Source organism: Sphaerodactylus townsendi, linkage group LG01 (genome assembly GCF_021028975.2).
Source record: "Sphaerodactylus townsendi isolate TG3544 linkage group LG01, MPM_Stown_v2.3, whole genome shotgun sequence".
Taxonomy (NCBI): domain Eukaryota; kingdom Metazoa; phylum Chordata; class Lepidosauria; order Squamata; family Sphaerodactylidae; genus Sphaerodactylus; species Sphaerodactylus townsendi.
Genome location: NC_059425.1, coordinates 28,570,302 through 28,596,445, shown reverse-complemented (window position 1 = coordinate 28,596,445; position 26,144 = coordinate 28,570,302). Strand labels below are relative to the sequence as shown.

The 26,144-nt window shown below is 47.7% G+C and overlaps 1 protein-coding gene across 4 annotated transcripts in view; it reads right to left on the bottom strand.

Moving 5' to 3' along the window:
* Positions 1-2,923: 2,923 nt before the first annotated feature.
* Positions 2,924-26,144, bottom strand: part of LOC125443595 (cGMP-dependent protein kinase 2-like) — a 30,895-nt gene continuing 7,674 nt past the window's right edge. For all 4 annotated transcript variants that reach the window (XM_048515821.1, XM_048515827.1, XM_048515842.1 and 1 more), the window contains exons 6-21: positions 24,734-24,839; positions 23,608-23,671; positions 23,320-23,397; positions 22,589-22,677; positions 21,137-21,202; positions 20,107-20,145; positions 19,824-19,868; positions 14,714-14,843; positions 13,000-13,142; positions 11,045-11,134; positions 10,201-10,342; positions 9,678-9,841; positions 9,018-9,134; positions 8,661-8,723; positions 7,010-7,085; positions 2,924-3,350 (exon numbers count right to left, since the gene is read on the bottom strand). In XM_048515821.1, the coding sequence (XP_048371778.1) occupies positions 3,264-3,350; positions 7,010-7,085; positions 8,661-8,723; positions 9,018-9,134; positions 9,678-9,841; positions 10,201-10,342; positions 11,045-11,134; positions 13,000-13,142; positions 14,714-14,843; positions 19,824-19,868; positions 20,107-20,145; positions 21,137-21,202; positions 22,589-22,677; positions 23,320-23,397; positions 23,608-23,671; positions 24,734-24,839 (1,499 nt within the window). In that variant the 3' untranslated portion in view covers positions 2,924-3,263. The remainder of the gene's footprint in view (positions 3,351-7,009; positions 7,086-8,660; positions 8,724-9,017; positions 9,135-9,677; positions 9,842-10,200; positions 10,343-11,044; positions 11,135-12,999; positions 13,143-14,713; positions 14,844-19,823; positions 19,869-20,106; positions 20,146-21,136; positions 21,203-22,588; positions 22,678-23,319; positions 23,398-23,607; positions 23,672-24,733; positions 24,840-26,144) is intronic.

The following is a 26,144-nucleotide window of genomic DNA, read 5'->3' as shown; positions in this document are numbered from 1 at the left end:
TAGAATAAGGTGTGAACCTTATTAATAAGAATAGCTAAGAATTAACCTGAACACTGTAATGAAAGAGCAAGTAGTAATTGTTTAAGTGTGATCATATTTGTGGCAGAAAAAATCAGGAGCCCTTTGAAAGACTTTTTTTGTGTTTTATTCATTTTTGTGTATTTCTTATTGTTTGTTTTTTGGTCTTTTATTTGCATGTCCTTAAAATCTTAATGATAAAAAGAAAATGTGTAAGAACATTTAAAAGGGATGTGCCATCATTTCCAGTTACCATTCCCCCATCTAGTGCTATTTTGAGTTTTTCCCTTTAGCACAGCGTGGCGCAGAGCTACAGTACTGGCTGCTTCTGCCTTGTCTTTTCTCCCTGCTGTTGCTTCCTTCCTGGATGATGGTTTTTGGAAGCCTTCATGCACCATCACTCATCTTCCAGGATGCCATGTTCTGCCCCAAAAGTTGGTTACTTCAATCTTTCCTGAAAGAATACAGTCCAAGCAAGTGAATGTACCATCTGGATCGGAAGGTGGCATTTTTCAGCTCTTCACAGCTACCATTTTCCTTGCCAGATGACTTTTTCTGGAAATCAGTAATTGCTATAACAATTACTGAATGCGCCTAAAAGGAAGATGCCTCTAAATAACTCCAACTGTAAGATTAACCCCCTCCCCACTTTTCTTGACAGCACTCCTGGCAAAAACACTTCAGATAAATAGTAATATCAATTGTTTTATACAAAGAGCCTGTTAACCACTCTCACACACACACCTCTGAACACAAAGTCAAATTATCAAGGGGAATTAGCTTGCATGTTTGAGGAGGGAACCCAAAATCCATCTCTTTTACCTGAAGAGATGACTGTAAGTAGAATGTTTTAGCAGGAAAAGGTGACAGAGATGTGATTTAAATACTTAAAAAGGAATATGGAGTTTATTGAGGAATTTGCAACAATAGTGTGTGTATGTGTGGGGCGAATACTTATCCTAACTAAAAACTAGCAGTACTAAATCAAAGCAAAGACAACACAGTCTTTTTCCTAATAATACAACAGCAACAATGAACATGAACCAGTTTTCTGTGTTGTGTGGTGTGAGTTAGAAGATAAATGGAGCTCAACCTGAGAAATGAAGATATACCTGTCCTGGTCGGCAAAGAAATCAGATGAAAGAAAGAACGATCAAGTATGTTAGGAGCCTGATTGACAGTCCATGTTGGAATCCAGGTCAGACTCAATTACTGGCTCTAAAGTCAGGCTAGCTATACTGTTTTGGGGCCTTCACATAAAAAGTGTTCTTTTCAGTGGGAAAAAAGATTATGACAGGATAAAGGAATACTTGAGACTGGCTGTTGTGGGTTTTCCGGGCACGTGGGGGCAAAATGTTAGGAGCTAAAACTACCAGATCACAGCAACACAGCCTGGAAAACCCATAACAGTCAGTTGATTCCAGCCGTGAAAGCCTTTGACAATTCATTGAAAACTTGAGAGACGACTTATCAGGAGAAAACTATAGAACTGACTAAATGGCACCAGAGCAAAGCAACAGGATCAGAGGTTTTTGGTTGATTCAGGATGATAAAACCAGAGACATGAAGCTGTGTTATGTGTTCAGCAAGAACTGTGAGGACAATAAGGAGACTTGAATCAGAGTTTCCAGATTGAAACAGGCACTTAATGTCTGAATTGCATTAATGGCCAGTAGTAGCATATCATGTAAAAGACAATACAGGAAGAGGCATTGTTTGCTTGGTGTGGCTGAATTGCTTTCATCCTGTTGTTGGCACTCCCGGTTTCCTCCAAAAAGGCTTCCTTGGGAGCATTTTCTGTGGCCTTTGTCACAAGATCCTCTGTTACATTTGCTGCTGCAAGATTCTCTGTGAGACCAGAAACTTGGCAATCACTCCCCAGGTTCTTTGTGTGCCTCATGGGACTTTTTCATGGTGTTAGACATTACAGTACATACATTCAGGCTGGGAGGGAGCCGGTGCCAATAAAAGGGGGGCCCTGGCAACCAGCCCTGAGATGACACAGCTGGAGAAAAGACAGCCAATGGAGAAAAGTGTGCAAAAAAGTCCTTGCCAAATGCTCCAATGCCAAGCAAACACCTCTGTAGGAGCAGCAGTGGCATAGTGGTTAAGAGCGGGTGCACTCTAATCTGGGTTTGATTCCCTGCTCTGCCACTTGAGTTGTGGAGGTTTATCTGGGGAACTAGATTAGCTTGTGCACGCCAACACACACCTGCTGGGTGACCTTGGGCTAGTCACGGCTTTTCAGAGCTTTCTCAGCCCCACCTACCTCACAGGGTGTTTGTGGTGGGGGGGGGGGAAGGGAAAAGAGATTGTAAGCCCCTTTGAGTCTCCTTACAGGAGAGAAAAGAAGGGTATAAATCAGGGGTCTGCAACCTGCAGCTCTCCAGATGTTCATGAACTACAATTGGCCATGCTGGCAGGGGCTGATAGGAATTGTAGTCCATGAACACCTGGAGAGCCGCAGGTTGCAGACCCCTGGTATAAATCCAAACTCTTCTAACTCTTCTTCTGCTTACCATGGCAGTGAATGCAGAATAAAGAATCCTTGCTGTGTGGAAGTAGTCCTAAAGCAAGGCTGCTTATATATAGGCAACCATTCCCCTACTGCAGTGGTGTGCTAGCTGAAGACCATTTTTGAAGGGAGAATAAGGTCCTATGCTGCTGGGAGGGGGTGAAAAGGACTCCTATCCCAAGGAGTGGAGCAAGTCCAAGTCCACTCCCTCTAGCCCCCCTTCTTCCAGAACGCCCACATCACCCATCACTTGCAAGACCCTGAGAAGACCTCCAACCCTGAGAAGACCTCCAAAGTCTCCCTGGACCCCTTGCAGAGAAAGGTTCAGGCATCCTGCTACCCACTGTTAGCCACCCAGGATCCAGCCACAAAGCACGCAAGACCACCCGGTTTCTTAAAACTCTTTATTCTGCACACTAAGCAGCACAAAAAGCAGGACAGAAGGACCTGCCCCTCTTACAGTGACTTCACCCACTGCCACAGTCTCACAGAGAAGGCAGAAGGAGTCGGGAAGGAAGTGGAGAGAAGGATGGGCACAAGAAGGAGGCAGCTGAGGCCAGCCGTCTCCTTGGGACCAGCAGCAGCACCACCACCACCACGGGGGGGGGGGGGGGAGGGAGAGGGGAGCTGCTGGGGTTACTCCAGTAAGCTCTGTTTTCCAGGTTCCTATCCAGGCCATGGGATGGGGAGTAGCCTCCAGACAGGCCTTTTGTCCCTCCTTTCCAGGAGCTTAGAAGTCTTCATCCCAGCCAGAAAACTCCTCTTCAGGCACCTGCCCCGAAGCAGAATACCGCCGGAAGTTGACGTAGGGGTAGCCCTGGAGGGGGAAAAGGAAATGCTGAGGGGTAGATGGGGCAGTAGCTCTTCTGAGTCTTGCACGGGGTAAAGAGAAGGGAAGAGGTTAAAAAAAATAAAGTTCCCAAACTACCTTTGCCATTACGGAATTGAGATGGTGCAATTCTACACTGTAAGAAATATCCTGAGCTGGATGGCTCAGTCTAGCTCAATCTTATGAGATCTCAGAAGCTAAGCAGAGTTGGTCCCAGTTAGTGCTTGGACGGAAGACCACTGAGGAACTCCAGGGTTGCTCCTCAGGGGCAGGCAATGGCAGACTTCTGAAGAGCTCTTGCCTTGGAAACCCCAGGGGGTTGCTATAAGTCAGCTGTGACTCAATGATACTTTCTGCTACCAAGAAAGGAAGGACTGACTGCCTTCTCCTGAACAGATCAGCCCATCGAGTAAGATTTTCATCAAAAAGCCCACTGAAGTGCTCCTGCCCGGTGAGAGGGAGCTTTAGTCTAGGACTGTCAATAGTCCTGACAAAATATCCTGCTCCTTCAAGTAGAGGTTTGATACATGGCAAAAGGCAGTGGAAGCTTTTTATGACACGACGGTCAATGACATGGAAGTTATTAATTTGATTTTATTTCTATCCCACCCTGCCCTCACTCGCGCGCTCCTCTGCTGCACCTAATAAATAACATCCCATTAAGCCTCTGTTAAAAAGAGAGGACATTTTCCCCCAGGTGTTCTGGCAACCTCTTATTATTGTTTGGGCACTAGGTAGGAAAACCTAGGCTTTTAACTAAGAAGGTACCATCTCTATTAGTTGTTCACAGCCCACTTCTAGATTAAGGACTGTTCTATGAATATCCTTTTAGGTTGCTGAAAACAGTTCTATATTCCTTGCTTGTTTTTGTTTTTATGCTGGTCACATACACATGGCTTAATTACCCCAGACAACGGATGCTGCTTAGAAAGAGGTTTCCCCCTTACTTCCCCAAAGCTTCAGGGCACATTTATGTGCCTCCTGGGTTTTGCTGCTCTTTCCCAAGCCTCTTTTGCTGCTGTGTTTCGGGAAAGGTCACAGCAAAACCAGAATGGCAGCTGTGTGGGTAGGAAAGTCTGGATTTTCCTGGTCCAGTCCATATAAGCATTGTTTCCTCTGCCCTAGTTCCCATAGGCATGGACTGGACAACCCAGGCTAGCCTGACCTCTCAGATCTTAGAAACTAAGCAGAGTCGGTCCTGGTTTGTTTTTGGATGGGAGGCCACCAAGAAAATCTAGGGTCACAATGCAGTTGCGAGCGCTGGCAAATCCCCTCTGAATGTCTCGACTTGAAAACTCTGCAGGGTCAGCATAAGCTGGCTGTGACTTCACAGCAAAATAAATAAATAAGTTCCCACAATGCCTGTTTTCTCCCACCTACCTTCCCATGTCACTGGGGAGGGCTTTTTGAAAGGAAGTCTTAATTTATACCTATGAGATTGTCAATTACCAGTTAAAGCATCGTAAAAGAAGACCATTATGGTGCAGTGTGGATGGGGAGAAGGTCAGTATGGTTTCTCATGTGTGTGTGTGTGGTGTGGTGTGGTATGGTGTGTGTGGTGGGGTGGGGTGTATGTGAGAGAGAAGTGCTGTCAAATTACTTCCAACTCATGGCAACCCTATGAATCAACGTTCTCCTAAACTTCCTATTATGAACAGCCTTACTCAAGTCTTGCAAATGGAGTGTCTTATCTTCCTTGATGAAGTCAATCCATCTCATGCTGGGTTTTCCTCTTTCCCTGCCACCTTCAATTTATCACAGCATTATTGTTTTTTCCAGTGACTTTTGTCTTCTCATTATGTGACCAAAATACAACAGCCTCAAGGCCAGTCATTTCAGCTTCGAGGGACAGTTCAGGCTTGATTTGATCTAGAACCCACTTATTTTTTGTTGTTGTTTTGGCAGTCCACAGTATCCATAAAGTTCTCTTCCAGCACCACATTTCCAAGGAATCTACATTCTTCCTGGCAGCTTTTTTAATTGCTTGCTGTATCAGCAGCCACAGAATCACTAGGAAAACCTCAGGAAAACTTTCCAAGTGGAATGGCAGATGCTGTTTTTATCATATTTGTTTTCACCTCAAGAAAATATCTGGAGAGATCATGAATAAATGTTCTAGTCTCGAGGATCACTCACTTCCAGCTCCTTGTGGAGGGTTATTCTTCCACTAGGGCAGGGGTCTGCAAACTGCAGCTCTCCAGATGTACATGGACTACATTTCCCATCAGCACCTGCCAGCATGGCCAAGTGGCAGGGCTGATGGGAATTGTAGTCCATGAATATCTGGAGGGCCACAGTTTGCAGATCTCTGCACTAGGGTTTCAGGGCAAGTACAGCTTTCTCTCGTGACAGGCACAGACAGTACAGAACTGCCTTCCAGAGGCAAGTTCAAGGAGGAACACTGCCCAGGGCATGTTATCCAAGCTGATCACAGCTGTACGCACAGCATTTCTACAGCCATTTGGCAGAACTTGCTCACAATCCTTCTGCTCAGCCATGGACTCACTTAAGTGATGCTCTTCATGCCATCTCTCTTAACCTGTAACCTATTACGAAAGTGATGCTGGCCTACCTCACATAGTTGTTGTGAAAACTACTGAGATGGGGTGATTGATAGTACCTACCAGTAGCCCTGTACAGTCACAGAGGAAATACAACTTGAGGAGGGGGCTCCTTTGTACACCTGTAGTCAATTGGGGGGGAGGGGGAGGTAATGATGCTGTGTGGTTTCCGGGCTGTATGGCCGTGTTCTAGCAGCATTCTCTCTTGACGTTTCGCCTGCATCTGTGGCTGGCATTTTCAGAGGATCTGATAGTAGGAAAGCAAGTGGAGTATATATACCTGTTGGAGTGTTCAGGGTGGGGGAAAGAACCATTGTCTGTTAAAAAGTAAAGGGTGCAATTAGCAAGCTAGATTTACATGTGTTGAGTGGTATCCACCGGGACATGCCAACAGGTATATATACTCCACTTGCTTTCCTACTTTCCTACTATCAGATCCTCTGAAAATGCCAGCCACAGCACCACAGTGATTCTGGCCATGAAAGTCTTCAACAATACATTGATGCTAGGTTTGTCTCGCCCAAGCATACATAACGGCCATATGCAAGACCAGTGTTGTTTTTATCTTGACCACTTGTGTGCAGTCCCTAATGATACTGCCAATGCAGTCCAGTGCAGGGTTATTTCTACCTAAGCTCAATAAAATCGAACAGCTTACAACAGAGTAACTCCACAAACTCATCCTGAGACTATTGCAAAGGGCAGAGAATAAATTGAAATAATAATAACAAGAACAACAACTACTATTGCAATGTGAGTAAGCAGTCCTTCCTCCAATGTATTTCTGTTGGACAGCCTGTATATTCCCGTGGCCATTTGGCAAGAATGAGTGGCTGTTCAGTCATTTCTCAGTACATCATTGAAGGATGCTCTGCTTCGCTCTGCTTCCCGTGTAATAGCATTCATCTGCCGCTCCAATGTTTTAATTAGTACCTGGCACAATACTGAAGGCCAGAGAGCAGCAGTTCTTCACCAACTGGGACCAGCTCCTTTCTGAGGTTGTTTGCCCCCAGTTCTCTTTGCTATTGGCAGCAAAGGAATTTTCCCCTACCCTCCACGTAAAGCCTCCACACCTGATGCTCATACCTGCTTAAGCATTACCATGGTGGGGGCCTCGAGCTGACGCAGTGCCAGTTTCTTCCAGGAGATGGAGCTAAACCACCTATGGGTAAGGAGGCAAGATGTGAGCAGGGACAAGCACATAAGCCAGAAGATCAAACATTGCCCCAAATCTTGACGCTAGCCCAAACTCCTACGGAGTCCTGCTGCACATTCCCCAGAGCAACAGTTCTTGGAAGCCCATCCCCAACAAGACCAGGATCAGCCTGAATTCTCAGTGATCAGCTCTGGAGCTCCTTCTCTTATGCAAGTGCCACTGTGCCCATCCTGAACCCACATCAGGGCAACCTTAAATCTGAACAATGAACATATGAAAGTGAGTGAGCCCTGCCCATCGAGTTCAGTGCTGTCTAGCCTGATTAGGAGGAGCTTTACGCAGGCTCTGGTGAAGAAAGGTTCTTTCCCAGGGCTCGCTATTCAAGACTTAACTGGAGATGCCAGGGATCATCAAATGCAAGTTCTTTTGTATGCAAAGCAGGTGCTTTACAACCTAGACACAACCTGAACACACACCCCATTTATTTACTAATGGATCATTTCTTCCTTTTCTGCAAGCTATCCATCAGTTTCAATGAGGCATCGTATGAATTCCAAAATGCAATCACAAGCAAGTAGCCCACTGAGAACTGGAGCAGGTGTAAGCAGCCCTGGGGTCTCCCCCAAGTTTATGGAGAAACCTGGGAGGGAAAGTGAGAGGTTAACCCCACCCCCATGGAACGGTATCTTTTCCCTGTGATAGCAACTGCTTGCACAAACTTTGGACAGCATTTTTGGGTTGCTATGGCAACCTCGACTGGCACCTGACAATAGAAAGGGGGAGCAAGGGAGGGAAGGAGGAATAGAGCTGAAGGAATAGATTGGGAGGAGGAGGGATGTGGGAAGAGTGGGGGGGGAGGGGAGGAGGAAGCATCAGGAGTCAGAGAGAAAGCAAGCAGGGAAATTGCAAAAGGGAATGACAATTCCCATCCTGGCATGTCCTGGTGGATCCCCAGCTTTATCAGGGGTTGCAGTATATAGCCTACAACAGGGGTCTGCAACCTGCGGCTCTCCAGATGTTCATGGACTATAAATCCCATCAGCCCCTGCCAGCATGGTCAATTGGGATTTGTAGTCCATGAACATTTGGAGAGCCACAGGTTGCAGACCCCTACAAGACCCCAGGTTCTAGAACTCACTGTGCCCCCCCCCCCATTCAACTGAAAAGCCTTAAAGACTGATTACTGGGCACGATGAACTACTGGGCTGATCTACCCCAGGTAGTTCTTATGTTCTTCCATATATTAATACTCTCCTGGCCTAAGCTAACCACATGTCTCCTCCTTGCATGCCTAACGGAGAGGTTAACACTTGCAAAGCAAAGAGTCAATTATGCCCCCGGCAGTATAAATCCTATGCTGAAAAATGTTCATTCAGGTGAAGAAAGCAATTTTCAGAAAAGCTTTAAGCATTGAAGCTGGTTCACCCTACGGAGCGCGAGGAGCTTTTATTAAGCTCACTCACGTACAAAAGTTGATAGAGTGCTAAACCTCAGCAGCCTCCTGCATAAGGAGGGGATTGGAAACCCTTTGGCGCCGCCAGCCCTTTTCCTGGGAGGGAGTGTCTGGCCCAGCTGGCATACCTGTGCTTCCGGATTGCCCGGATCCCATTGCTGGTACTCCCCAGTCGCTGCCCTGGCCTACGCCTGTCAAATGAGAGGAGAAGGTAGGTCAGTTTGTACATCTTCCCTAGAGCTCTGAAATAGACAGTTTCATCTGCTTTAGGTGAGTTTGGTTATGCATCTGAATACCAGCAACTAGGTAGGATGTACCTCAATGCAATCCTGCCCATTCTCATTGCCTCAAGTCTGCTTTTTGTGAATGAAACCCTGTGTCACATGCATTTGATTGGCTCCTCCCTACCCAGGCCAGATCTCCGCCCCCACCCCCTCAATGTCCCCTTGCAGCCCTCTAGAGCCGGTCGCAGCGGGGAGAGGCACCTGCAGAGCTTGGCCACGAGGGAGCAGGCAGCGTCACTCACAAACACGGGGAAAGAGAAGATTCCATCCAGGATCTTGCTGTAAATCTTTTGAGGCTCAGGGCTGTGGAACGGGGGACTGTGGGAAAACGGGGAGGGGAGGAGATGATGAGTGCTGCCGACCCGACCGTGGGCAGCCTGACCCACTCAAACCCACCCTTCTTATTTGGCATTGGCTGGAAGGGCTCTGAAGTTTCCATCACAGGAGGGGGTAAAGCAATCTCCCCCAGAGGTGCAGCTATTATAGGCTCTGCTGCCACCCACCATCTCCCCACCACGAACCTAACAAGCTGCTCAGCGTGTGCAAGAATCTGTTTCCATCTTAATGCTGCCTTTGAATTGCAGCACAGCAAGTAAGAGCTTTCAGCTGCAGGGACTGCCGTGCGCTTCACTGGGGACAGAGTCAGCCCTCCAGTCTCATGGCTCCAGGCAAAGGGCACACGAGGCTTTGGCCAGACCCAATTGATGCCCCTACTGTACCCCTCACATACATAGGGGGCTTTGTTTCTCTGGTGCCTGCAGTGCCCTCGTTCTTAGCATCAGCAGTCCAGAGGGAAGGGGAGAGAAACTGCAGCTCAGAAAGGCGCCCACCCCAATTCCGGGGGCGGGGGGAGAGCCTCACCGTCCCACAATCATTTCAAAGATGAGCACCCCGAGCATCCAAAAGTCCACGGCATAGTCATGGCCTTCGTGGCGCAGGATCTCAGGTGCCAAGTACTCAGGAGTCCCACAGAAGGAGTAGGTCTTCTCCCCGGGATTCAGAGTCTTGGCAAACCCGAAGTCCACCTGCAAAGAAAGAGGAATGGGGAATGTTAGGATGAGTTAAACAGGCAAGGAGACTCCCCTTGACCCCCACCGTTTTCAGCTCTTTGCCCCCACCAACGTGGGGCCGTAAGGAGTCCGGCCCCTAACGACAGAGCTCTTTTGCAGAGGCTTTTTACTCCAGCAAGACTTTACTGGAAATAAATGTGAGGTCCAGAGCCGGTCACATTTAAAAAATGTATTTTTGAACGTGTTGCATTCTCCCTTGCCACAGTTTATAGTTCATCCAGCTGCACAGGATCAGGGCTTCCAGTATAGACACAAGTGTTCTCCAAGGAGGCCTGGACCCAGAACCAAGAACTGCCACTCCATCTGTGCCTTACCAGCTTCACATATCCCTTTGCATCCAACATCAAGTTCTCAGGTTTCAGGTCGCGGTAAACAATGCCCTGGTTATGTAGATAGTCCAAGGCCTCAACGACACAGGCAGAGCAGAAGACAGCCACAGGTTCCGAGAAGTAGCGGCTGAAGAGATAATAACAGGTTAATAAGCAGGAGACTTTTGGGGGACAGATGTAGTAATAGCTTCACCCCTTCCTGCACCAGATCCATAAGCGTGTAGGAGTAGAAATGGTCTCAAGGATGTGAGGAGTAGCCACCCATATTTATTTTCTTTATTTATAGACTGCCTTTCTGATACTTCAGGTGGATTATGTATACATTCTTTTGTTTTAGAAGTTTTAGAAGGACATCAATAATGTACTCATAATCCTCAAAGAGGCAAGGAACCCTCTTGTTGGGCATAGTCAGCAGCATGGCTTAGTGCTTAAGCTGCCAGATAAGAGTCTGGGAGACCCAGATTCAAGTCTCTACCATGCCACAGATGTTCACAGGAACGACCTTGGTTCAGGGACGCTCTCGGCCTAACCTACCTCACAAGGCTGTCGCAAGGGTGGAATGGAAGGGAAACAGCGTACTCTACCCTGAACTCTTTGGAGGGCAGGACAGGCATATAAACAGTGCTTGGTTACAAGAGAGCTTGGCCTTCCTGTTCAGGGCCAGAGAATCTATGAGCCAGAAGGTGACGCTAGCCCCTCTGCCCAACTTTTTGCCCAGAACTTCAGAGGAAGCAGACATCTTCCCCTTCCCTCTCTTCAGGCTTCTTCCTCACAGATCTCCCACTGCTATTTTGCCCTAGGCCCCTCCCCCCCATTTGCTTCTCCATACGCTTCACGCAGCTTGGCCCATAGCTCGCCGCCTTGACAGAACTCCAGCAGCAGGTAGACATGGCGGCTGTCACGAAAGGTTCCATATAACCTGGAAAGGGAGGGGAAGGAAGATGCAATAAATTAGCCTGGTGGATAGGCCCCTCTCAAAATCACCACCAAAAGTGGTAGCACAACCCCTTCCCCACACACCAGATTCACGAGGTGGCCCCCTCACACTCAGTCAGAACCTCCCATAGGTTGGGTTTCTAGATCACCCTTGATGTCAAGTGCTTCCAAAGTTTATGCACACAACCCAACAGAATACATAATCTTTCATACTACTTCTGTGAGGAAGGGGTAGGAAGGGATAGGAAAAGCCATGACTTATATTACAGGAAATCAGAGGAGATTACTTGCACCCAGTTGCACTCTGGGTATTTTACTCCCTATTTAATGCCATACGTGGAAGTCTAATAAGAACATATTGACTTCCACTGTCTGCTGCTCCCTCCTTCTCCCCCTCAGGTTTTCCATGGAGAAAGCTGAGACAGTTCTTAACTGCCCTTAAGGATCACCTCCTCCTCACTTTAAGCTGTTTCTAAAGTTTGGATGCAGCACCCAGAAACATCTCAAGACGTGAATAAACCATCTCTCAATTGTTCGATATCCCATTATTACAACAGATAGCATTAGCTGTGTTGCAGGGGCATGCTGGGAGCTCAGATCAGGAGTTTGGATTCTGGTTCCCACAGGGTCAGGTCGAGAGAGGTGAATTCTGGAGTTCTGCCTTTCCTAGGGATCCATGGGTCTGATTCAGGTCAGCACCATGACATCCATGGGAAAGAGCTTTACACTCCGATCTGTACTATTTCCCCAACCTGAAACAGCTCTGGGAGGCTACTGTTTGTCCTGTTGGGTAGTTCATGTGTATTGATCAGCTACAAATTATGTTTCCTAACTAGAACAAATATTGTCTCCTGGAACTGACTACCTCCAGGTTAAGCTCTCCCAGGTGATATCCAGACTACATAGATCAATTCCTCTAGAGAAAATGGAAGATTTGGGGTAGCTGACTCTAAGCCATCATATTCCAAACTCCGCCTTCTCTAGGCACTGCCAACAAATTTCCAGAAATTTACCAAGCTACAGTTGGCAACCCAAGCATCTCCCCAAGAACATTTCTGGCCAGGAAAGCAGTACAGCAGTGATGGCGAACCTATGGCACGAGTGCCAGAGGTGGCACTCAGAGCCCACTCTGTGGGCACGCGCACACAGGATTCATCATGGGGGGGGGGAGAGAAAATCACACACACACCCCCCCACACACATACATCTAGACTGGCTTGGGCCACTGGGCACAACGCCCTGCGGAGAGAAGGGGGGACTTGGCTGGCGGGCCTGGTGCCTGTGCTCTGGGTGGCTGCTGCATGAGGGGCGGGGGGCAGAGGCAGAGGAGGTGGAGATGTTAGAAAGGTGCAGAGCAGTGTGTGCAGGGCTTGCTGGAGGCTAGAGCAGGCTGGCCCCTACTCGAGTGGGTGGGGTGGAGGCAGAAGGGTGGGGTGGAGGCACTGGAGCAGTGCAGGGCAGAGCGGCGGGTGCACGCAGGACTAAGACCTCAGTATTCAGGTTAAATTGCCATGTTGGCACTTTGTGATAAATAAGTGGGTTTTGGGTTGCAATTTGGGCACTTGGTCTCGAAAAGATTCGCCATCACTGCAGTACAGGGTGAGGTCTAAACATCTTCACCCTGGGCACCACAGTCCCAATCTGAATTGGGCCCATGTGCACCTAGGAAGAGCAGCGCTGCAAAACACATCACTCGACCTGACCTTGGGACACACTCAGCAAAAATGTTTTATTAGACCATAAAGCCAGCCTCAGTGGGATCCAAGAGACGGCTTACTCTTTATCTCCTTTGAAGCAGCAGGACCAACCACAACCCCATTCCCACCTTTGCCCCAGAGAGTTCCCCACCTGACAATGAAGGGACAGTGGCTCTCCTGCAGCACCTTCTTCTCCATCAGAACGTGCTCCTGCTGGCGCTTCAGCACAATGTGGTCCTTGCGCAGGCGCTTGAGAGCAAAGAAATGGTCCTGGCCCTCGTTTGCGTACCGAACCTGGGCAGGGAGGGGAAAGAAACGTGGCACGAAGAGGCCATCTGCAGAGAGTCATTTGCAAGCCCAAACATTTCCCGATCTATATAGTTGGTAGCAGCATAGCCAGAGACTTGGTCCTTGGAGGACCAGTCAAGAATAGATGACCAGTCATCCAGGAACAATATTTGCAGTCGTGATTGTAGATGTCCATGGGCTCAAAATAAAGGCAGGGTCAGAAGCCAACAGATGGGGAGGTCCCTTCTGGAGCCTCAACCTGAAAGCACCGGACTGCCAAGACACAGGGAAGGTCATTCTTCTGTCAGAGGGGGTGGGGGCTGTCCAGTCAGAGGGGGTGGGGGCTGTCCAGTCGGAGGAGGACATCAGTGCTCCAGTTTGCCTTGGGATGGGTAAGCAGAACTAGGACTCCCAAGTCAGTTTTGATTTGTGAAATTTGACCATACTGGTCAGAAGAGTTTTAGCTGTAACAGACACCAGAGAGTGATTATCCCCAGGTGAAACAAAGGCCGGGATTCAAAATTTAATTTCCCCCAAATTAACACCATGTGCCAGCGCCCCTTTAGGAATACAAAGCTTGCAAGACTTTGAGCAGTATGGATTTGTCAATACCCAGAAGGGTTCAAGCCTCTTTCACTTGAAATTCCCAAGGACAAAATAGAAACATCTATTTGGGATGGAGGGAAAGATCAACAAATTAAGTGCACTTGAAGGTAACCACAATCGTTAGAGCAGGTGTGCCAAACTGGCCTACATTACCCAGAATTCAACAGTCCAAGGGATTCATATGCACTGGGTGGAACTGGGATTGTCACACACTCTCAGCCTAGCCTACCTCACAGGGATGTTGCGAGAAAAAATGGAGTAGAGGAGAATTATGTAAGCCACTTAGGGTCCCCATTGGGGGGAAAGGGTGAGTATAAAGTGAATGAAAAAAACTAATCTGTGGTCAGCAAACAGCGGTTTGGGACAATCCTCAGTAAAGACAGGAGGCTTTTTTTGCAAGATCACTGAAGAACTCATCACATGGTAATTTCATTTCCATAATGCAGGACTTATCAGTACGGCCAGAATTCTAGGACTTCTTAAGACCTCTTGTATTCATAATCCAATTGGTTATTTGAAGTGTAATAGGTCAGGCAACCCCCCTCTTGGGGTTTCAAAGCACTGCCTTCTTCATGGGGAAACAAAGAGGCAGGACTGATGCTAGCCCAAAGGGACCACAGCCAGTAGTTCTGGTGGGCCTGCTTAAGCACATGGGAGATGAGCAGAGTTGCCAACTCCCGGTAGGGAATTGTCTGGAGATTTTGGGGGTGGAGCCTGAGGAGGAAGGGGTTTGGGGAGAGGAGAGACTTCAAAGGGGTATGAGGCCATAGAGTCCAGCTTCCAAAGAGGCCCTTCTCTCCAGGGGAACTGATCTCTGTAACCTGGAGATCAGTTGTATTAGCAGGAGATCTCCAGCCACCACCTGGAGGTTGGCAGCCATAGAGGTGAGATAGGTGAAATGGGAAAAGGACATCTGGAGCTCGGAAGGGATGCAACCATGCCATCTTCCCCCACCCCCCACAAAGCCTTACCAGATCAACAGTGCCAAAGCCTCCAGTGCCCAAGATCACTGGCTTCCCTTGTTGGTCTCCATCCTCATAGAAAACAGCTTGAAGATCCTGGAGTTGCAGCTGGGTCACAGGCCCCTCAAGGAATGAACCACTGCAAGAAAATGGGGGTCAAGAGACAGGACTTTTATTGCATCCTCTACCTGGGCCAGACCAATACCAGGAGGAAGCAAGAAGTTCCAGCTCTATTGTCACAGTGGGAAGTGCTACTAACCAAGCAGAAGAGGCGATTCTCATTGCAGCTCTACTAACAAAACACTCCTACCCTGTTTCCCTGAATATAAGACATCCCCGGAAAATAAGACGTAGTAGAGGTTTTGCTGAAGTGTGAAATATAAGGCATCCCCCGAAAGTAAGACGTAGCTAAGTTTTTGTTTGGAAGCATGCCCCATGAACAGAACACAGAAAAATAAGACATCCCCTGAAAATATGACATAGCACATCTTTGGGAGCAAAAATTAATATAAGAGACTGTCTTATTTTTGGGGAAACACGGTAGTTGGGGACACAGAAGAGTCTTTGCTTCTACACTGATGTGAGTACTATTCAGAGGCGTAGGGAGGGAAAATGGCGCCTGGGGCAACACCTGCTGCAGGCATTCCCCTCCCACCCCCCACCCCCTATTTATTTAAAGTGGCGGCAGCGGGCAGCCTGGTGGGGTGGGGTGGGGTGGGGTGGGGTGGGGTGGGGCGGGGCGGGGCGGTGCCCTGCAGCGGCCCTGCTAGGCTGCTCCTTCAGCCGGCAGAGCCTCTGCAAAGCACCCGTCAGCCTGGCTGAAAAAGCAGCATGGTGGGGGCAAGCTGGGCCAAGGGGGGAAGGAGGAGGGGAGAAGAAGGAGGGGGTGGGGGTCAATTCCCCCCCCACGTGACCAGATGGCAGCTGCCCTGGGCATTTGTCCCCAGGTGGCTCCATTAAAACTCCGCCTCTGGTACCATTTTACCTTATAAGAGCCAGTGTTGCGTAGAGGTTAGTGCCATACTAGGATCTGGGAGACCCAGGTCTGAATCCTTGTGCCGTGGAAGCTTGCTGGGTGACCTTGGGCCTGTGACACCCTCTAAGCCTAACCTACTTTGTGGGGCTGTTGTGGAGAAGAACCATGTAAGTCACTTCAAGTTACCACTGGAGGAGAAGATAAGGCTTACATAAAGTAAACTAATAAATAAAATAATGAACTTATTAGCAGATTCCCCCAGGAACAAGCTCATTCCAAACTGCAAGCACTCCAGAGACCACAAGAGACACCCTCTGGCTGCTCAAAGAACTCATGCTTGTGTTAGAGCAATAGCTTTGGATTCTGCAAAAGCCCCCCGATTACCTGCTCTCCTGGGCATAGCAGAGCCTGCTAGCCGATTAAAGGCAATCAAAGCCAATTAATGGGCAATTAGCCGCAGCAAGGGACCCTAACAAGACATCTGCATGCAGCCACCTGGAGAGAATCCAGAGGACAGTTATCCTTAATGGGATGAAAGCGTTTGTCTAGCTGACTAGGAGACGTTTGAAGCAGCCTTTTCAGGGGCTGGCTGTGCTGAGTGCCGCTTGCTTTGAGGGGCGATGAAAGCAGGTGGAGGCTGACACATTGGTGGGAAATTGGAACCGGCTGTGTCCATGTAACTGCACCCCCATAGCAACCACTCACTTCCAACGTTTGCAATTCAGAAGAGCCATATAATAAGCCTCCAGTACTCAGCCCGCCCAGGGCCAATGAAACTCACAGCCTACAGAAGCCACCTGACCCTCCTGCCAAGGAACAGTTGAGGCAAGCAGGTCCTTCAGCAAGCTTCTGCTGCCCCTGACTTACCCCTCATCGGCTATCTTTTTAGCTGGCCGGGCTTTCCAGTTGCCCATCTCTTGGAATAATCAATTAAAAACAATAGAGCCTGCAATACTACTAGCCCTATTCCTGGTCTCTTATATGACCCAGAGAAGGCATGCCCCCCCTTTGTGGGTGTGGCTTCTGCAGGTACAAGGAGATTCTTAAATTAGCCCTGCCTTCCTAACAACTGCAGGTTTCTATTCTCAAGGGTGTCAGTCTTCCTAACAGTCTCTAGAGAATTTGCAACAGGTTTTGGAAGGGACCAGAAATTTTTGGATCCCATTTGCAGAGTTACCAACAAACTGGAATAAAAATGCCTGGCCCCTTTAACAGAGGATTATGGGCAGTTGAAGTTCTCCAGGAACAGAAGAAAATGGCATCATCTGGTAAGTAAAATCCCATTAAAGGGGGAGGGCATTTTCCCCCTATAGGTTGTTGGCAACCTATCCGCAACAGGCCAGACTGCAAAGAGGACATAGCGTCTCTTTCACCTTCCCAGAAAATGGCCTATTATTTCTAACTTTAAAACATTCAAATACATGCTACTTAAGTGCCTCGTGTTGATTTACTAATTTTCAGATTTCAGATCTGCTTTTCAAATTCTAGAATCCTTAAAGCAGAGAACAGTGAAGCTTAAAGACAAGGTGGCATACGATAGTGGTTAAAAATTTGGGGCAGTTGCAGGTTTGAATTTTGAATGATGAGTTTGCTACGTAACTGCCTGAAGTTGTCAGGATGCTAATAGTCTAAGCCTGCCTGACAGGGTTGTTGGAAGATGTACTATGGCAATGTATACTAAGTACTTTGAACCCTGATAGCACTCTATCATTGTTATTTTTAATACATGGAATGGCCGGAAAAAAATTTAAAAAATTGAAGCAACAGTCTTTTGTAAACTTAGCAACACTGAGAATAAAATAACTCAATAGTTGCTGTGGCTAGCTAAACAAGCAATATAAAACACGCAAACCTGCTTCTGGGATGTCTGCCATGAACACAGTTAGCATTAGGGTGTTGATGGCAAGGAGGTCCATTTCTCTAACAGCCACAATAACTAAATGGCTCTCCATGTGGAGAGGCAGTATGCGTTTAATTACTGACGGCAAACATCAGGGCAAGGTTCTCCGTTTTCATGCTCTGCTTGGGAGCTGCCAGGTGCATTCAGCCAGCTGCTCTTGGAAACAACTTTAGGAAAGTCTGATTCAGGAAAGCCATTCTTACAGATCTTTCTTCTTGAAGATTCAGTGGATGCCTTTGTTTTCATGTTCAGCATTTGGTTCATTACCAAAGCTTTGTCAAAAATGACTGGGGGAAGTTCTATGTTTTATTTATTTACTTACTTTCCCATATACTGTACCTTTCTCCCCACCAGGGAGCCAAAGCGGCCCACTCAGTTCTCCTCTCCTCCATTTTAGCCTTACAGTAACAATTTTGTGAAGTAGGTTTGGCTGGAAGTGTGTGACTAGCTTAAGGTCACTCAACAAGCTTTTATGGCAGAGAAGGGATTCAAACATCCTTCACAGAAACGGGCAGCCATGCGAAGGGAGAAACCATGACAAAATAGACCCGATATGTAAGATACTGATTGTAACCCGGTATAATTGTGCCCTGCGGAAACGGCCCTGGTCATACCACCGACTATCTTTGCCTGTAACGTTGCCTGGCTCACTTGCTGAAACCATCAGAGTTCTGACTCACTGTCAGTATCTGGGCTTTTGGGATGGAAGACAAATTAGCTTTCTCAGTTTTTAGTAGCTATCTCACTTTTTGAGAGTTCCCAATTCTGCCATTCGTATTCAAGCATTCACTTCAAGGTGTGAGGGAGATTCAGCCAGAAAAATAGGACCTACACTACAGCGAGCCACTATGGCAACAGCAGACAGCCTGGTGGTGACTAGAAAGAAATGTTGCTTTCCTTGCAGTGTGCCTGTTCCCTATAGGAAAGATGGGGGATGTGGGGGAGAGTGATCTGGGAAGATGAGACCCATTTAGCTGTGCTGTTGAAGCATGTCCTAATAAGAACACATGAGTCTCGCTGGGTCCTACCAGTGGTCTACCAAGTCAACTTTTGGTTTCCCATTTTAACTAGCCAGAGGTCCTAAAAGACCAATGTCAAAGTCTCCCTCTGTTCTTACCCCACTTCATGGATGTTTCGTTTAGCGATAATGCCCAAAAAATCTCCTTCACAGCTTTTAAATAGAATCCCTTTGACCATGTCTGTCAAAGGCTGACACGAGAACAAGCTACTGCTGCTCCCTGAGTCACTTCCAGATCATCCACAAAGGCCAGGAGAAGGTACCCAGACCCACAAAGAATGCAAAGAGTTGCCACAGCTCTCCAGCAGGGCCCCTACCCCTATGGATAAGGAGGACAGAGTCACTAGAACATAAGAAAAGCCCTGCTGAATCAGACTAGTGGTCCACCTAGTCCAGCATCCTGTTTCAGACAAAGGCCAACCAGTTGCCCTTGAAGGCCAATCAGCAGAGCAGAGTTCATGCCTTCCCTTGGTATTCAGAGACTGGTTCCTTTTAGTCACTGTGGCTAGTAGCCATTGATGGACCTGCCCTCCCTGAATTTGCCTAAACGCCTTTTAAAACCATCCATGCCCAGGTTAGCTTGATCTCTTCAGATCTCAAACGCTAAGCAGGGCCAGCCTTAGTACTTGGTTGGGAAACCACCAAGGAAGTCCAGGGTAGCTGTGCAGAGACAGGCAATGGCCAATGGCTATCTCTTGTCTCAAAAACATTCTGGTGTCACCATAAGTCAACTATGACATGACCAATCTTTCCACAACCACTTCTGTACTTATGAAGTCCACCATTTAATAACACATGGAATAGAGAAGTCTGCCATCCTGTCTGCTTGAATCTACTGCCAATCAACTTTGTTGGGCACTCCCAAGTTTTAGGGGAAGGGGGAAGCTCTGTCTATTCACTCTCCCCACTAGGAAGGGATTGCCGGTGTTCTAGAGCACTCAATAAGCCAAGTAAGGGCTAATACCCCAAGTCTTGGTCTATGATGTTCCCAGGCAAGGGAGCAGTACAAGCCCACTGCAACCCAGCCGGTCCACATAATCAGCCAGGGCAGGTTCAGACTGCTCTGATATCTCCCAATCTGGACAAAAGGAAGACCTGCTGGTTGTGATGACCACTATCTTTCCCATCATCTGGCTGCTGCCAAGGCCTCAATGGGAACCCCAATTGAGTCTACCACCACCAATGCAATGTTGGCATATGTACATGCACGACCCTCAGTACTAACCGTCTGGATTCAGAGAGAGATGGAGGCTCTGGCACTGTCACGTCTCTGAGGGAGAGAGAAAGAAGAAATTAGTAGAATACTTTTCTCCTGCCCTGAGCCTGTCCCTGCCCCACCCTACTGCTCTAGCTTCAGATCCTAGATTTGGGTGGGGAGTGAGTTTCATACGGAGTTGGCCAGGAACAATGTTTACCGAATGCATCACCATGGCCAAATGATCCTATTGCAGATGGCCCCAACCTTCATCTATTTCTCCCCACACATATACACCACTCCTAAGACTTACGGCTCACGAGCACACATTGGACTGAGTTCTTGGAAGTCTCTATGGAGAAGTCAGAAAAGAGAAGCCATTAGCTGGAACAAAGGGTAGAACACCAATCTTGTTCAGCTTCACACACATCAAGCTCCAGGCAGAAAAGAACCACTGCACCATGCAATGGTTTAGATAACAAATTGGGCATTTTTTTTATATTGGACTTACATTTGGATTTCACATATGAGCATCAGGGCAAACTGCATAGGATATGCAAAAGTGTGCAACAAAGTCTTCAGAGGCCTCTTAAAAGAATGAAAAGTGGCTTTGAGTCTATCTTTAACCCTTTCCCCACTTTAACCCTTTCCCCACTAACCAGTGCTCTAAATTGCTCCCTTCCTAGGGGCTTCCACTTGCAAGAACAAACATGTACCAAAATCCCATCCACTTTGAGATCATAAGAAAGAGCCTGCAGGATCAGACCAGAGTTCATCTAGTCCAGCACTCTGTTACCCGCAGTGGCCCACCAGATGCCTCTGGGAGCTCACATGCACTTTCTAATCCTCCCTATTGCATCCACCAATTTTACACTCTGAGTCAATGAGTCAATGGGCCAGGAAGAGGGGTTTTTATGATAGCAAAATGCCTTATAATTTTGGGCTCATTATAAAGCCCAAAGCCTGACTTCTCTGTAAGAGACCTAAAATGTTTCTGTGATCCCCTACAGCAGCTGGGCTTCCACCTGCTCCTTTGCAGAATTTTGGACCAGTTGTTCTAAAGCCTTTTCTTCTCCAGAGCTAATAAATTGTTGCCGTGCCTGTAGTTCAGAAGATGATTTCTGCAGAGTGGAAAATGAGGCAGGAATTATCCCAAAGGGCCAATTCCCAGCAGTTCTGACCCCCAGACAGAGAGCAAACAGGGCACTCGGGGGACAATTACGAGCTACAGGGAGAGAGGTTGACCACCTGGGGCCACTTTAGAGATGAGAGCATCACACATTCAGGCTCCACGTTGTTCTCTCTGCTCACACGGGAAGGAGGAACCATCTTATTGGACTTACTCCTTAGCTACTGCAATGCAGATGACCTCCTCCTGTGCCCGACAGCTGGCTGTCCGGCGGATGTTCCTGCATGTGTTGAGAAGCAGAAAGATAAAAGGAAAGAAAGAGCATGAAGAAGATATTTTGCTTTACTGTCCCATTCACCCCAATATGGTTGCAGCCCCCAAGCAAAGAAATGGCACCAGAAGCAGGTATCTGTGTCTCCTCACCCACAAGGAGGTCACATTCTTTCTCTGAGTGTATTGGCCTGTATCACTGCAAGACACATGCATGAGAGACTCTGGTTGCCAACTGTGGCTAGAGAAATTGGGGGGATGTTTGGGGAGGGTACAGAGAGCTCAGCAGGGATGCTGTTTGCTCACCTCTGAGGAGGATCTAGCTGCATGCTGAACCTACTGTAGTTTTTGAACTGTCTTCACAGGCAGCCCCATGGAGGGGAAATTACAGTAGCCTAATCTAGAAGTCACTAAGCCATAATGACCTATCTTTGTATTCTATCTGAGGATTCAGCCTATAGAACCCACTGGAAAATTGTGCTGGGGGCTACAGAGACACCTGGAATTCCAGGGTTACCTGAGCCCAACTGAATCACCCCTGAACTGTTAGTTTGATCTTTTAAGGAAACCATGAACACCACCCAAGATAGTTCTTATAAGTCCACAGAATCTCCTTTATGACTTCCATTTCATAGGGGTTAAATAAACATGTTCACCAAACAACCAGTTCGTGCTGCCCCACTTTGGCCTGTGGGAAGAGGTAGTAAACTCCATTTTGAAATCCCCTAAACAGAAGGCATTGGTATCATTCACGTAAAAGATGTTGTCTAAAGCCAAGGAGAGAAACACATCTTACTATAATATGCCTCTAAAGATGCCAGCCATAGAAGTGGGTAAAACGTTAAGGAGCACGAACTACCAAACTATACCCACACAGCCCAGAAAACCCACAACAGTCAGTTGTTACCTAGGTTTCAGATCTGGCACTGTAGGGAACTTTATTGCTTCTGAATGCCTTTTGCTATTTTTAGAAAACTTTCTGCTTTTTATCTGGAAATGGAAAGTAAATTCTGGTTTCCTTTTATGACAAGTTTATTTTTAACTTTTGATAATATTTCTGTGCCTGGCGTTTTCACAATACTCTCTCTGCCCACATCTTATTACCTTCGTCTAATAATAAAGCACCCTGAATACATTTTACATCCTGGTGGCTGACAAGCAGACCATTCTACTGTAAATTTGCTTTGGGTTTTGGACCATTGGTCAGGCCGGGGAGACAGGTTGGGGATGCGAGAATAAAGCCCTACACGCTCTAGGAGCCGAGTCTCCATATCTGCTCCTTGTCATTTGGAAGTGTGAAAGCTTGAATCAGTCCTATAATTCCTTTGCTCTCCTCTCTGGCTGAGTCCATCCAGGTTGAATTAACTTACAGAGACAGCATACCCTCCACACTTACCGTATTAAGGCGAGTTCCCCAAAGTGGTCCCCTCCTTTCAGCACCCGGATGTGTTCCTCCCGCCCTTCCACATTCATGGTTACCTCAACCTATGGAGGAAGGGAAGGGAATGAGGGTCAGGCAGCAAGGGAGAAGGACAGGAGACTACCGTGATTACCAGTTTCATTTCCCAAGCACCTCTTTGGGTCATTTGGGCACTGATCTAGCCTTGTGCCCCAAGTGACTGTGAGAAGCAGGAAAGTGGGAGAGCTTGGGAAAATATCTCTTTACGGGAGCACAAAGGCGGTGTTATGCTTGAGTGTGTTTGATAAACTCAGTAGACACTCTGTGTCTTGCAGTGGCTTCAGTGGTCGAGCACCTGCTTTGCATCCAGAAGGTCCTATGTCCAATCCCTGACATTTCCAGCTAAATAATCTCGGGAAAGGCCTGTCTGTGCCTGAAACCCTGAGAAGCCACCATCAGTCAGTTGGTCTCAGCTAAATGGACAGAATTAACAGACTTGGTAAAAGGAACTTTCAGATGCTCGCTCAGTAGGAAAGGGCCAGGCAGTGGGCTCCAAGATTTGCTGGCATTCAAGTACGTTTGACAAACCTGGAATCATTGTTCACTGAATCCTGCATATGTGATGGGTTGGTTGTAAGGAGAGGAATTCTGTTCCTTGTCAGCAACACTCCTCTCTCTTTGTATCTAGCAATTCTGGAACTGAGAAGGGGGATCTGGCTGTGTCTCACCTGCCCGCTGAGGATGTAGAAAAACGTTCTCCCCTCATCTCCTTCCTGGATGATCATTTCATTGGGGGCAAAGGTGCGCTGCAGGAATACACAGACAGACAGGGGCTCAAATGCAGGTACTGGCAGGTGGGGAATCTGTATTCACTCCCCACCGGTGTTTGTGCAAAGAAAGAACCTCTTTTTCTGTGGGATGCAGAGGGCGTTTGCTGTGCAGCACCCCCTCCTGAGCCAGACCTGTGTCAGAGGCAGCAAAGCAGAATGAAGGACGATGTGGATGTCAATGCTTACCTCTTCTGCTGTGTCCAGCAGCTGTGAAAGGGCAGCCTCTGACAGGCCTTGCAGAGGTTTCACCCTGGGAGGAAGAAAAATACTGAGTGAGAGACGCACAGAGAAACAGTTGCCCAGAAGAAGCACAGGAGAAGCTCAAATCTGCCTCAGAGTTGCATACAGTATCCTGCAGCCAAAGCCTTCTCAAACAAAGCCCAGACTAGGGTGGACCAAATAGGCCAAAAAGTAGGATGTAAATGTTCTCGGTCAGGCAGGCAGTCAATCGATCATTTAATTCATTGTTTCATAGTGAAGGATTCACCATGCACCAAGGCACTTGCCTGACAGGAAACTCCAAGGTGCCAAGTCTGGGCTTTAAGCCCTGGGGAAAGGGTGGGCTTTCCCACTCACCCATGTCCGAGTCGACTGTCAGCCTGGCACTTGCCATCTTTGTAAATTGTCCCATCCTATTCTCCCCACCTTTGAGGGGAGTAGCTGTAGTTGAGTGTTGAAGCAAACCCTTTGATTAGCAAAGGCCCCCAGTTCAAATAGCAGTTGAAGTATCTGAGGTAACAAGTGTTGGGAATGACCTTTCTCTGCCTGAGGGCAGAACTTGACATGACAGGATCCTCATGGCCACCGCCTCCATTTTAAAGTGATTTTAAAATGCTGTAATGGATTGAACCCACAGAGCAATAGGCTGAGGGGACAGTTCTGCTTGGGGGGGGGGGGGCGTGCTTGGTAAGGCTGGTGGGAGATCAAGAGCTCTGTGCTGCGGGTCTTATCAAAATCAAGCCCTCACAGCATTTTTAAATCACTTTAAAATGGTGGTGGCGTCCTCATGATGGCCCCAAGTACACACTCATGTCAGGATTGGCTCTGAGACACTACTGCTCAAAGGATACTAAGTTCAAAGAGATCAGTGTCTTGGTTCTGTAGGAGGCAGCTTCAGATGCTCTGCCATTAAGAAGCTCTCATTTTGGCAACAGTACTATTCTAGGGATGGCAGAGGGAGAGAGACCCAAAGTATCCTCTCTCTTGCTCTCGTTCCAGGACTGGAGCCTGAGAAGCACCGTATATTCCCATGAAGCTGGTAGAATGCCCTGAAATGAGTCCCCTTCCCTTCCTTTGTTCTCCCTTCACTCACCCTCGCAGGCCAGCAAGTATCTCAGCACGCCGCCGTTTGGCATTCTCGGTCATAATTGTGCGATATGTCTGCCGGTCAATGGCCCAAAGCTGCACAGGGGTGAGTGCTGGGGAGATTGGGGTGAGAGTAAGTAAAAGATAAGGGACAAATACCCATGAATCTGAGCTCCAGTACCTTCCCTATCATGAAACCCCAGACCCAGCAACATTCCAGCTCTTAGGGAGAGCCCTAAAACCATTTTGATTTGTTAAGGTTTCGACTTAACTAAACAAGACACGTTGTTAGGTTTTCTGTGGCTTGACATTTAAAGGGGGGGAAATGCTTCTGGGAGCTCTGTCCCCAGAATGCCCAGGGTCATGTTTTAGCGTCAGTTCCTCCCCAGCTGTTAAGCTGTTGTTTGCAATCTATTTTCCTCTGTGCTGTGCATTATATTGTAATTTATGGCTTTCATATTGTCCGCGAGCTGCCTGGAGGGGCCACCGTGTGCCAGAAGATGGGATAGAAATGTATTAATAAATAAGTAAAGAGCTGTCAAAAAGAGGGGCTCTTCATCTTCTTTCCTGGAGAAACAAAAGGCCTGCTAACTGGCAAGAAAACACGCCAGTGAACGGGCCACTGTTGTGGGGTTTGGTAAAGAACGCTCGAGAGCTCGATTCCCCAACATCTCCGCAAGCACAACTGTCACATTTCAATGTCATCGGTGTGTACGAGGGTGTTTCAGAAAGTAACAGCAATTTCCAGCATACCGCGTGGGCAGCTCTTTTGCCATTAACTTTCCAAAAACACCTTTGTACATCTTGATTGACTCACGTCATCTCAAAAACCCTGCGACATTTCAGTATTCTGGAGCTCGCTTCAATTTGCTATCTGAGTTGTCAGAGTCCAGTGCAGAAACATGAAAAGACAAAAATTTGGAGGAGTACATGCTCCGGTGTGCACCGTGAGATAATGGAAGAAAGCAGATTCTGCATTTCTATTCCATTCAATAGGTACAGTGAATTGGAGAGGATGCAATTGTACCATCACCATGGCAACGGAACCAGGGATGCCCCAGCCCCAACAGCCTGCCTGGATTACAAAGGCAGGACCAACCAAGACCCAAGCGCGGGGCACAATAAGGAAACTGATACTAAACCACCTTCCCACCTCTTTATCTCTTCATTTCACAACTCCTTTAAGTCAAAGAAGAGACTTCCACATGCCTCTTGTGTATAATGGACAGTGTCCTTAGCAAAGAAATGCATTGTAGGAGGCGCATCGCTTAGATAGAAGGCACAGAGTGGGCACTGTGTTAAATAGCCCCCTGGCCCTTGCCACATAAAGACAATTTAATACTCCAGAGTTTCCTCTTCAGTTTTTCAGCCTGATTTATTTAGATAAGTGGAAACGTTCCCAGCCATTAAATTTTATG